Source organism: Miniopterus schreibersii (genome assembly GCF_964146895.1).
Source record: "Miniopterus schreibersii genome assembly, chromosome: 9".
Classification (NCBI taxonomy): domain Eukaryota; kingdom Metazoa; phylum Chordata; class Mammalia; order Chiroptera; family Miniopteridae; genus Miniopterus; species Miniopterus schreibersii.
Window position 1 is genome coordinate 31386231 of NC_138118.1, and position 13206 is coordinate 31399436.

At 35.4% G+C, this 13206-nt stretch overlaps 1 protein-coding gene across 2 annotated transcripts in view; it reads left to right on the forward strand.

The window, feature by feature from the left end:
* The window catches only part of SAMTOR (S-adenosylmethionine sensor upstream of mTORC1), a 196819-nt gene extending 192220 nt beyond the window's left edge, over window positions 1-4599 (forward strand). Inside the window, exon 5 of one of the 2 annotated variants that reach the window (XM_081148117.1) lies at window positions 1212-4599. In XM_081148117.1, coding sequence (XP_081004243.1) covers window positions 1212-1841 — 630 coding nt within the window. In that variant the 3' untranslated portion in view covers window positions 1842-4599. The remainder of the gene's footprint in view (window positions 1-1211) is intronic. The other variant, XM_081148118.1, reaches the window with a different exon arrangement.
* The last annotated feature ends 8607 nt before the right edge of the window (window positions 4600-13206 follow it).

A 13206-nucleotide genomic window follows, 5' to 3' on the forward strand; every position in this document is an offset into this window, starting at 1 on the left:
ATGCTCGATCTCAGTGAGAACTTCAACAGATAGGAAATATAAAAATGGAAATAGGAACCATAAAAAAGAACCAGTCAGAAGTGAAGAATACCTTAACTGAAATGACTAATATAGGGAATCAACAGTGGAGTAGATGAAGCAGAGGATCAGATAATATATTTGGAAGATAAGGAAGCAGAAAACACCCTATCAGAACACAAAAAGTAAAAAGAATCCACAAAAATGAGGATAGTATAAGGAGCCTCTGGGACAACTTTGGCATACAAACATTCACATCATGGTCATTCCAGAAGGTGAAGAGAGAGATCAAGGAATTGAAAACCTATGTAAAAAAATAATGGCCGAAAACTTCCCTAACCTGGTGAAGGAAGTAGACATACAAGTCCAGGAAGTACAGAGAGTCCCAAACAAGATGAACCCAAAGAGGCCCACACCAAGAAACATCATTTATAAAATGGCAGGGGTTAAAGACAGAGAATCTTAAAAGCTGCAAGATCAAACATATAAATAATAAAGACAATAAATAGACATCTATCAACAATTACTTTAAATGCAAATGGATTAAATGCTCCAAGCAAAAAGTATATGGAGGCTGAATGGATAGGAAAACAAGACCCTTACATATACTTTCTACAAGAGACTCAGATCTAAAGACACACACAGACTCAAAGTAAAGGATGGAAAAGATATTTCATGAAAAGAAACAATGGAAAAGCTGGGGCAGCAATACTTATACCAGACAAAATAGACTTAAAACAAAGGCTGTATAACAAGAGACAAAGACAGACTCAGCAGTTCCACCTCTGGGTATTTAACCAAAGAAACAGAAAACACTAAATCGAAAAGATATATACATCCATATGTTTATTGCAGCATTATTTATAATAGCCTAGATATGGAAGCAACCTGTTTTCATCAATAGATATGTATTGATATGTATGCTTAAAAATATTTCTCATTTCAGATTAACTTTTAGAAATACATTTTTTTAAATGGCCACTAGAAATTCTCTAGGATGAATTACTCTTTGTGATTTTTGTGACTAAAAGTTTTGATTGAATAACAGCAAATGGAATAATTTAGAAGGGAAAAGTGCGTAATTAAAGTTTGAATTATATAGAAATGCTGTGAAATAGTTTGGTGTAAACTCTATGTAATAAGGTAGAAGTAATTTTGGAATTCTAATATGCCTTGTTTTTCCCTTTCTGCAGAGTGTATATAAATGTGACTTCCTGAACTTGCAGCTTCAGCAACCTCTCCAGCTTGCACAGGATGCTATAGATGCCTTTTTGAAGCAGCTGAAAAACCCTATTGATTCTCTTCCTGGAGAACTTTTCCATGTGGTTGTTTTCTCTCTCCTTCTTTCTTATTTTCCATCACCTTACCAGAGATGGATTTGCTGCAAGAAAGCACATGAACTGTTAGTGTTAAATGGTTTATTGCTTATCATCACACCTGATTCCTCCCATCAGAATCGTCATGCTATGATGATGAAAAGCTGGAAGATTGCTATAGAGTCCCTAGGCTTTAAACGTTTCAAGTATTCAAAATTTTCACATATGCATCTGATGGCATTTAGAAAAATATCCCTAAAAACTACAAGTGACTTGGTAAGTAGGAACTACCCTGGGATGTTATATATTCCTCAAGATTTCAACAGTATAGAAGATGAGGAATATGCTAACCCTTCCTGCTATGTTCGATCAGATATAGAAGATGAACAACTGGCATATGGTTTTTCAGAGCTCCCTGATGCTCCATACGATTCAGATTCTGGAGAAAGTCAAGCCAGCTCTGTTCCTTTCTATGAGCTAGAAGATCCCGTATTACTTTTAAGTTAATATAAAAACAAAAACCTTTTCAGTCCAGACTCCTAAACTAGTTACTTATGTTAAATCAGAAATACTAATGTGATACTTTAAACCTGATTTGCATATAAATGCAAAGGTTGACAGAGTTTGCTATTTTTTTCTACTTCTGGATTTTAAATTTTATTCTTACATAGAAATTGTAGTTTCATGCAGAGTGACTCCTGTCATAGCAGAAACCACTGTTACATTAGCATTTCGCACTCAGATATCATAGAAAGATACCTTTTTTCTTTAGTATTGTGAAAAATGAAGCATAATTTGCTATGTAGTTTTCTTTTTTTCATCTTTTCAGTGTTGACTTTAAACCATTGCAGTGAGAAACTTAAAGATATGTAGAAAGCTGTAGATTTCACTTTGATTGTTAACTAGTTAAATGTATCACAGAGATAGATTGATGTAGCTGTTTTATGATGCACTTGTTCTTTTTTCTAACTAAATTGTTACCTGTTACAGAAAGCCATTTTCTGTTGAGTTTTATCTGCTGATCTAATATTTCCTGAACTTTTTGGTATTGATGGTAATTTTTTCCTTGTTCTTGCTCATTTGGCAACATCAGACATTGGGGGAGAGATTTCCCCAAAAGTATGTATTGTAATTTGATTAGCACACTACAAAAACCACCATTGCCAAAGTAGAATTTTCATAACTTTCTTGTTGATTTGAACCTTGGTGTTAAATATATTTAACTGTGAGAGTTCACTTTTGCTTTTTTAACTTTAGATTCATTTATAAATTTTTCTATTTAAGTAAGGAACAATATAATACTCAATATTAACCTGAAATACCTTTGTGAAAGGGTTTGCACTTGTAAGATAGATGCTAGTTTATCTAAACTAACTTTTCATAAAGGGTCCTCATCTTTCCATGAAGGAGGAGTGCTACACTACAAGTCTTAAATTATATAGAAAAAATGTAAAATTAACCCTCCTCTGGTAGTCTCATAAAATGGTTTTGAGCTTTTGGTATTCTTATTCCTATCTAAGTCCTAACTAAAATTTTCTTTGAAAATATAATTCATTAGTTGGCTGTGTTTCTGAATCAGAAGCAAATGGTTAAGCAGAAATATATGTTCAAACAAGGCAAGATTTATTTAAATAGTTAAGAATATTAAGTCCATGTTGTCTTATCAGCCAGAAATTGTCATGTAAATTATCATTTTTAAGAGTGCCACTGTGTGGATTTTTTTTCAAGTGGTTTTTACATTAAAATTACCTCATACTGAGGTTTTTGCACTGAAATATCAGTTTCAGATTTCATGGTTAATGTATGTGTGTGTTTGTATATGTGTGTGTATTTTTAAAATTTTTTTAAAAATATGTTTTTATTGACTTTTAGAGAGAGAGGAAGGGAGAGGGATAGAGAGATAGAAACATCATCGATCGCATGCCTTCTGCATACCCCCTACTGGGGATCGAGCCCAAAACCCAGGCATGTGCCCTGACTGGGAATCGAACTGTGACCTCTTGGATCCTAGGTTGATGCTCAACCACTGAGTCATGCCAGCTGGGCTGTGTGTATGTGTTTAAAGAAAATCTGTATTTTCAGTAGTTGATCCTAAATATCATAAACTGCACTTATTTACTCTGGTAAAACTGATGTTTTTGTGCTTATTGTGAATTGCTGTCGTTAATTTTGAATGCCAAACTTTACTTAAAAGTACAAAATGTATCTTTTAAGATATAAATGATTGAATGTGTGTACCTGATATTTTAAGTTAAATTTCACATTCTGAATTAATGAAAGTAATAAGATTGTAATTAACCTAAAAATGTCAGCTAACTAAATGTAATAAATATTGGTTGCTCAAATATGCCAGAAGTAACTTGAAATTTTTCCTTTACTTTCAGTAGCATAAGATTACTTAATAATTAAGATTGACTTTTCTTTCCAGTTAAGCACTGCAGGTCAAGTCTTGTAGCTCCCCTAAAAGATGAAAAAAACTGTTGTGTTCAGCATAACACAAAACTGTGTTTTAGTAATACTACTTTTACCATATTGTTTTCTTTGATTTGACTAAATACTGTCTTAAGGGCAAAGAAAAAATATACCAATTAAAGTGCTTTGAAAGTAAATGAAAACAGTGCTTTGAGAGCCTGGTGTAAGTGCTACCTTGAAGTCAGCATTTGTATTACAGCTAAATGTTGGTGCTATAAATTCTTCTGGTTTTTTACAGATGTTGATTCTGCTTATGCTCTGAAGTATGCATGATGTATTTTAAGTAGTATTTTACAGAAAAATCTCTTTATAAAGCCTATACTCCCACTTAGTATAAATTTGTTTGAATTTATAAATATCATTGGTTACTGTAAAGCTTATTCAAATTAGGTTGCTACAAGATTTAAACTAATACATATTCTACCAAAGCCAATTCAACATGTAAGTGTTAAAATATAAGTATTTATCTGGCTTGGTGCCAGATTATATATGTAATGACAAGAAAAGTTAATAGAATCTTCTAATACTGTATTAGTGTGGGTACTCTTGAGAATGATTTCATTTGGATATAGAGAAGTTAAGGGTCCTCCTGATGCATTCACAACTGGATTCTCCAAAACAGTTTGGTGGTTCAAAAACAGATGGTCATTTGGTTGGATTCTTTGGGATCAGATGGTTTATATTATAGTTGCCAAGTGGTGAGAGATGTCATACCTGAAAATGTTTGTGTTTGTAGTATTTTTTCAGATTTTGTGAACAATGCACATTTATTAAAAATTTTAAGTTTTCTAATATTCATTGTCCATTACTTGTAAACTGAAAGTTTTGTGTTTTTTTACCTATCTCATTAAGTGATTTCAAAATGGAGAAGCAATTTAGAACTTGAATGAACTTAAAATATTCTAGCTGTTTATCTAGTCATTGTATGTCAACCATATCATACTACACTTTCCTTGAAAGTTAATTTAATCAGAGATAATATTGGAAGTCAGCAAGTAACAATCATAGTTTCTAAATTGCCATGGGCCTTTTCACTAAGAACCCAAAAGATAACTTGTTTCCCAAAGCCAGGCATGAATGAAACATTCCCTGGAAATAAGGTAGATAGGTGATTGCTGGGAAGAAGAGAGGTAAGCAGGCCAAATCCATAGATACTGCCTGCAAGAAAAAAGATACTCAGGAAACAGAAAGAGGGGCTAATGCCTTGACTATAATGGGAGCTTTATATTTTCTAACACAGTTGAAGCACTAGCACAGATTAAAGTACCAGAGTACAGGTTACTGTGAAAACAGTAGGGACCTGGGAATTTGAAAGTAATAAGATAATATTTTGATAGAGAGGAAAGGTGATGATCTGGAGCTGTTTAACCAGAATTATCAAGGTAAGAGGGACCCTATTAGCATGGAGAATGGAGCCAATTGGAATGAGGAGCTACAGAATAAGTGCTGGGATGTCACAAACCATCTCTTTAGTCTTTCTTGATTCCTTAATTGAGGATTACTTACTACATTACACTGGACTAGGTGCTATAAGGAATAAATACTGTGCTCTTCAGGGCTGACAATGTAACTTTTTTTAAAAACAGCATTAAAATGAAATAACAAAAACTTTAAAATTACATAACAGCATATTCTTGCATTGCAACAAATGGCGGTACTTATCAATGAAATCTGTTCACATGACCTTTTGGCACATTCTTCATAGCCAATCTAGATGCAGTTTACTTAAATATGGGTATCCTTCATGGAAGTGCCAAATGTAAATGATGTTGCTACTCCCTAACTCTCCCACATAAGTCCCCACTCTCTCCTACAGCTTCTATGTTGAAATCCCGGGGTGAGGAGAGACAAGCCTGTGCCCACCTTTGTACTAGCAAGCCCCTCTGCCTAGAATTTCTTCCTTTTATACTGGATCTGCGTGGCTAGTTTGTTATTCAGATATTAGCTTACATATTACCTCCTTAGGAGTGTAACTGAACAAAAAAATGGAGGTTCAGCTGCCTGCCGCAATGAAGGCCAAACTTGTGAGGCAGGTGCTGGTGCAAAAAGAAAGAGGTTTTATCCAGGTGCCGCACAACCTGGGAGAATGGTGAACTCCCATCTCAAAGACCATCTCCCTCCTTCCCAAAGACTATCTCCTCAAGCCAGCCGTTCCGATAGGGATAGGGAGGGGAGGGCTTTTTTTCTATCCAGTTATCTTGCTAGCTTTCAGCACATCCAGGCCCCTATCCATTCACATTTCTGATTTTTAGCATGCTCAGGCCCTATTTATTCATATTTCTAGCTTTTGGCATACTCCATGTAAGAACCTCCCCCTGCTGCCGTCTTGGCCAATGGGGGAGACCCCAGTGCTCTGTCTATGGTAACAACTCCCTGCTTCAAAACTTTGGACCCTTGTAATCTTACCAAGGATAAATGGATGAAGGTCTCATCTGTAGTTTTTCCTGCTGTCAAAGGGCAGTCTTACCTATCCCCAGGTCCAGAGAATCTTACTGTCTACTAAAAGGAAAGGTGAGTCAAGAATGGAAGAAAGCCTTTACGTGAGGGAAGAGGATTGCTGTCTTCAGAAGGCAGCATGTGTGGTGTCTAGAGGATGGCAATGCTGAACAAGCGAAGCCGGTAGACTGCTTCATATTTCAAGAGCCGGTATTGTCCATGGGCTTCCAAAGTAAGACCTATTGTGCAGACAAACATTCAAGTGTTTAGTGAAGGATATGCCTAGTAGTGCAGGGGAAATTGTAGTAAAATCAGAAACTGGAGAGACTAAAGGATCCTCATGATCTAATCCTGAGCAGGGCTTGGGGTGGCACACCCAAAAGCAAGATAAATTTGCCAAGGATACCACTGTAACATTGTCACTTAGCTTTGGGAGACACTGTCCCTTTTTGAAAGAAGAATTTTAAATCTCCAGAAGTGTAGGTCCAGCCTTCTTTTCCAGTATCAACAGCAGCAGCGAGATCCGAGTCCTCAGGTGGTGCCCACCTTATCTGTGTGTGGTGGATCCAAGGCTTGATTCCCATCAGTTTTCAGGAAACGTGTGTTGTCAGCAGGATGTCATAAAGACCTGTCCATTGCTCAGCTAACTGCTGTTCATGACCTTGAGTCTCCAGGTCCTTAGTAAAACTTGTTCTCCCAGCTGTAACGTCAGACAGGTAGATGGGCCTACAATGAGCAAACTTGTGCAAAATTGTGTTTGCCCTAGATGATGGATATACTGTTTAAAATTTTTTTATTCATGTTCTAAATCTAAAGGAGGTATTCCTAAAAGAGAGACTTGGAAGGGTCTCCCATAAACTTTCAAAAGGGCTTAACTTAAGCTCTCTTTGGGGTGCTATCCTAATTCAGAACAAGGCAATGGGGAGTTCCTGTTCCCATTTCAAATGTATTTCCTGGCACATTTTTGCCAAGGTTGTCTTTATTGTGTGGTGCATTTTCTCAGTCTTCCACATAGATTGAGGTCTCCAAGATGTATGTAGTTTTTATTGAATATGTAGTACCTGTCCTATCCTTTTCTTCTGGGAGATTTCTGAAATAAATGATCCATTGTCACTTTGAATGCTGTAAGGAATTATTTCTTGGAGTAGAAGTTTCATTGTCTCAGTTGCCCTCTCAGTTCTGTTGGGGTATGATGGCCTCTCCCAATCCAGCAAAGGTGCCTATAAAACCTAATAAAAATTTAAAGTTTCCTATGGTTTTAGGCATCTGTGTAAAGTCAACTTGCCAGTTCTCAAATGGGCATATTCCTTTATATCACGCTCCTTTTTCTGTTAGGGGATTCCTGTTGGTGTTGAGTCCCCACCAGCCAACAAAAGTTTGATAAAATTCACTGTAAAACACTCTGGTTCTCATGACCTTTTAAAGGAGAAAATATTTGACTCCCATTTCAATTTCTTACGTGACATCCCTTTTTCTACCTTGTATTATAATTTTGTTGTATATACTTTGTCTTTCCTACAAGACTGGAAGCTTGTAGGCATATCTGTCTGATTTATCTAAATATCAGAACTCAGTATATAAAAGAATGCCTTGCACAAGTAATACAAACACTTATCATACACATATATTTAACTATAACTTTCTCACAGCATCATATACAGTGCCCAGTATTTATGAAACTTGTTTCAAAATTATAGTCATTCAGATAGCCACATGAATTAGGCAACTTTTGTTGGCTGGTAGGGACTCAACACCAACAGGAATCCCCAATTTGGGGTGCAGTGAAGAAGGAAACTTTATTCACTGCAAACATCTCAACTATGATACAGCACAACTGTGGAACATTTCAGTCGTGTTACAGCTCAGTTATGAGGCAGCATAGTTGTGGAACAGCCATGGGACAAGTTCCCTCTTCAGCTAGACAGCTTTGCTCTGGTCCAGTCCACTTCACTTGCTCTGCTCTACTCCAGCCATCTTTGGCGGCTCAGCTCCAGTAGGGAGACAGTCTTCAGCAGAAAGGGAAAGTGTGCTTGCTGAACCAGAGGGGAGCTGACATATATCAAGAAGTACCTCCCCAGCCCCTCCCCAAAGCTCACCCCCCTACCCCACCCATGCCACCCATCCCTCCCATCCCTGATTGGTCAAATCCTGGAAGTTTTATTGGTCCAAAAGGCACTATCCTAATTGGTCATAATGGAGCTGCTCTAGATAGTGAAGATGCTAATAGAGATATAGCTACATAACTCAGATTGGATGGGAAAAGTCTCAGTCCTATTGGTCGAAATACAATTCCAGAATCTTCTTTATAAGGGCTGGCTCAGATGGCAGGAACAGAGTGAAGGCAGGCAGTTAAGTGCAAGCAGTAGGCATTTTAGTACAGGCTTCTTCTTGAAGCATGGCTTGTGTGAGAGGCCCCTGTTTAGCAACAGCTGGTAGGCTCTGTTTATAAATTGGAGCCCAGTTAGCCACCAGGAGCCCGTCTTAGTAGGTATCTTCTTTCTCACAGTTAACATTTCTAGAAATGATTTTTTCCCTAAAATCTGTATCAAAACATTCAAAAAAAATTCAAATAGAAAAGGAACTTTTAGCTACAGTTGATTCAGACTTAAAAAGCACAGATAAACTTACAAACTGTGTTAATTTTCTGTTGCTATAACAAATTGCCATACACTTAGTGACTTTAAAAAATACAAATTTATTATCTTACAGTTCAGTAGGTCAGAAGTCCTACATGGAACTCAATAGGCTAAAATCAAGGTGTTGACAAGTTGCATTCCTTCCTGGGCACTCTAAGGAGGAGCCTTGACTTTTCCAGCTGAAGACTACCTACATTCTTTGGCTCACAGGTCTCTTCTTCCATCTTTAGTACCAGCAATGCCAGGTCAAGTCTTTCTCACATCAGAGCTCTGAACCTCCTTCTAGCATTACCTCTCTCTCTCTCTCTCTCTCTCTCTCTCTCTCTCTCTCTCTCTCTCTGTCTCTGTCTCTTAAGTGCAAATGGAAAAGGTTTTCCCCTTTTAAGAACTTGTGATTAGGTATGAGTCAATGAAAATAATCCAGGATAACCACTTTACCAGAAGGTCTTTAAATCACATGTGCAAAGTTCCTTTTACCAAGTAAGGGAGTCTATTCACGGATTCCATGAATTAGGACTTCTTTGGAAAGCCATTTTTTGTGCCTATTTCACAGGCAATTTTACTTATAACTATAAAATGCAAAACTAATAACATAGTAGATAAATCCAGTAAAAGTAATATTTGGACAAAGAGGGTTCTTCTTCCAAGAATGAATTCAGGTAGGTAATAATGTAAGTCACTATACCCACCAATTAAAGAGAAAAAAACAGATGATCATCTGGATGTTGAGAAAAGTGTTTAATAAATCCAACACCTATTAATGTAACTCCAACTCATAGAGAGAAAAAAGCTTCCTTAACATGACAAAAACCAATCTACTCAAATCTATAGAAAACTTCATAATTAATGATTAATACATGTGTATGATAAGTGTTTGGCACATATATGTGCCTTTCATTATAGGCAGAAAGAAGAACAATGATACCCAATTGCATCAGGACTGTTCAATGTACAAATAGAATTAGTTTTGTAAAATAAGGTATAATAAGGGAAAGGACAAGAAAAAACTCATTATATACAGGTGATATTGATTTAAATGTATAAATGAACATAAAACTATTAGAAATGATAAAGTTTAACAGGTTAATTTTCCCATAAATCATCAAAAACCAGTTAGCTAACATGGAACACAATATCCTATTCATTGTTGCAAAATAAACAAAGAACACAAGACTGAATAGCTACAGATATTGCCAGGTTCCTGGTGAAGAGACTAATATTAAAGATAAGTCTTATTTGGGGAGATATCAAGATTTGGAAAATGTCAATTTTGTGTGAGTTTGAATATATATATATATATATATATATATATATATATATATAATTTAATTCAGATAGAATATATATATAGAATAATTATATAGAATAATTTTATATATATATATCTATATATATATATATATATATAGTCATAAGCTTGTTGTGAGGAGTGTCGGGTATTTCCATTTTCACTTATACCAAAACCTAAAAAGGTAATACTAGAAAATAAAATCATGTACAAATCTCACTTAAAAAATACATGAAAAATAAAATCTTGGGTATTCAATTTAACAGTTCATTAAAAGACCAATGAAGATTTATTCCAGAATTATAAGAATAGATTAATTTAGTAGTTAATATGATAACTAATATATCAGTGCATCAATGAGGAAAAACTATATGAACATCTCAAAAAATTCTTAAAAAGAATTTGACTGAATTAAAAAACAATTTCTGAAGTAAAACACAATGAAAAATTTCTTTTAGTTAACTAAGAAAGACCATATTCTTTAAATAATCCCCTTAAGTAAACCAACAAGAATATATTCAATGGCGAAAATACTAGATCTTCCATTAATGTCAGACACATCCCAAGAACCCCAACTTTCACCACTTAAAGCAAAATTATTAAACGTTTTAAATTTTAATTCAAAAACAGGTATAATAAGTGAAAAGAAAAATAATTATTTTTAGGGAAAAATAGCTAAATATAATATTAAAAATTAAGTGAGATGGCCAAATTTTAAAAATATTTCTTCTATAAAGTGATGATTAATTACAAAATATAAAACAAAATTCAAGAAGGCAGAATCAGCATGTGCAAAAATACCCCCTTTCTACTCTGAGTCCAGAGAAATAATAGAGAATATGTTTTAAATCATTTAATATAAATATAGCAGCTTTGAAAATTAGAAGGTAAGTTCAATAGAAAACTGAGCACTCTTTAAGTAAGAAAACTAAGGAAAAACTATCAGACAAAAAGACTAAAGCAGGAAGGCTCAGCGATCACAGTAGGAAAACTGGAAAAGCAAGACATTTCTAACACTTGAAGAAAGTCAAACTCCCTGAAAGATAGATGACAAATCCAACAAATGGAACAACTCACAAGCTGATGAAATAGAATAAAGTGAGTATTCAGAACAGGACTTAAAACATGTATGTTTAATATTCTCAGAGGAATGCATGCCAAAAAATAAAAAATAGATTATAACAGGATAATAGGTAGTTCTAGAGGAAAAAAATTAGAGACCTAAGGAAATTGTTAAAAATAGCCTGAATAAAAAAATTAGTAGCTGAAATATCAAACTGAAGTATTCCAGAAAACAGCACAAAAAAAGAAGTAAAAAATATGAAAGAAACATGAAGTTTACAGTTCCGACATATATTAGATAGTAGGTGTTCCAAATGATAGAATAGAGAAAAGGGAAGAAAAAAATACTGGAAAAAATAATGTGCAATATTTTCCCAGAATTTCAGGATGATTAGAATCCTTCAATAAAAAAAGATTGGTACATAAAAATATAGGGTTTTACTAAATTTAAACATAATAAAATTACAGAAGATTTAGAATAAAGACAATTTTCTAAAAGCTAAGAGAAAGAAAAAAGACATTACCTATAAAGGAATGCGAATCAAATGGGCATCAGACTTTTCATCAGCATCTTTAGATTGCAAGAACACAGTAAGACATTGTTTTCAAAATGTTAAAGAACAATTATCAAAAAACTTAAAAACTTTTTACTGCCAAAAATGTAGTTCACTGACAGTGGGAGTACAAAGTGCTGCCTTTCTGGCAAGAAAATCTGCAGTATAAATTAAGAGCCTTAAAAATGCTCAAATTCTTTAACCTAGCTAGGAATCTATTTCAAAATGACAATCAGAAATGCAGTGTATCACAAGTTCAATAAGACAAAGTGCTCATCACTGTAGTATTTTTTATACCAAAAATTGAAAATATTCTAAATTTTCAAAACTAAAACGTTAACCAAATCATGGCTCAGCCATATGATGAAATATTTGCCATCATTAATAGAGTGGGGATCCCCTATTTCGAGGGCAGTGCAAGGCGTCTGGCTCTTGGAGTCAGCCGCCAGGGGAAAAGGAGGGCTGGCGCGGGGTGGAGTCCAGGAGTGACGAAAAAGGGAAGGGGCAGGGGAGTCGGGGGGATCTCGCGAGGGTTGGAGTTTTGGCGAGAGTTTATGGAAGATGGCGCCTGCTGTGACGGGAAGATTTGGCGAGCGGCCTCCACCTGAACAACTCACTGCTCTGACCTCGCTCATACTTGGCCCGTGTTCTGCACGTCATCTTCCTCGTTCACGACGTTGTCTTCGCACTGCTTTTATTTAACTTTCACATTAATGGCCATTTGGGTAATAGAAGTCTACACTGAGTTAAAAAATGATTCAGTAAACAAAGCAGCTTTTCCTTGCAGAAGAAATCCACCTAACACATGGAGAAGGAAGGACGGAACCAGGAATCACCCTTGGGCAACCACTACCATGATAATTGTTTTAGGCAAGAATCATCAGTGAATGCTTAGGCTATTGGTTTAAAATTTGATGAGAAACAAAATATTTACATAGTCTCTAAGTGTGCCCTCACGACGTGTGTATTCATTATAAAGCGAAAAATAGGAACGTCAATGAAGAAACCTGGTAGACACCACCTTCATTAAGTTACCGAAATCACCACCACCAGCAAAGGACAAATAAATGTTATGTGCATCCTGAGAAGGACACAACATTACTACTTATGAGATGTTTTTGCCAAAAATGTGTAAGCTAAATATAAGCATAAGGAAACATCAGACCGATGCTAATGAGGGGCATTCTGTAAAATAAATGATTTACTCTTCAAAAATTTCAAGATCATAAAAAACAAAGACTGAGGAATAGCAGATTAAAGAAGACCAGTAAGACATGACAACTAAATTTAACTAAATCTTGGACCAGAAAGAAAGGTTTCTTTTCATCTAAAGCTAAGAGTCAGCAAACATTTTCTGTAAAGGGCCAGATAACATGTTAGGCTTTTTGAGCCACACTGAGTCTGTTGAGACTTCTCACCTCTAT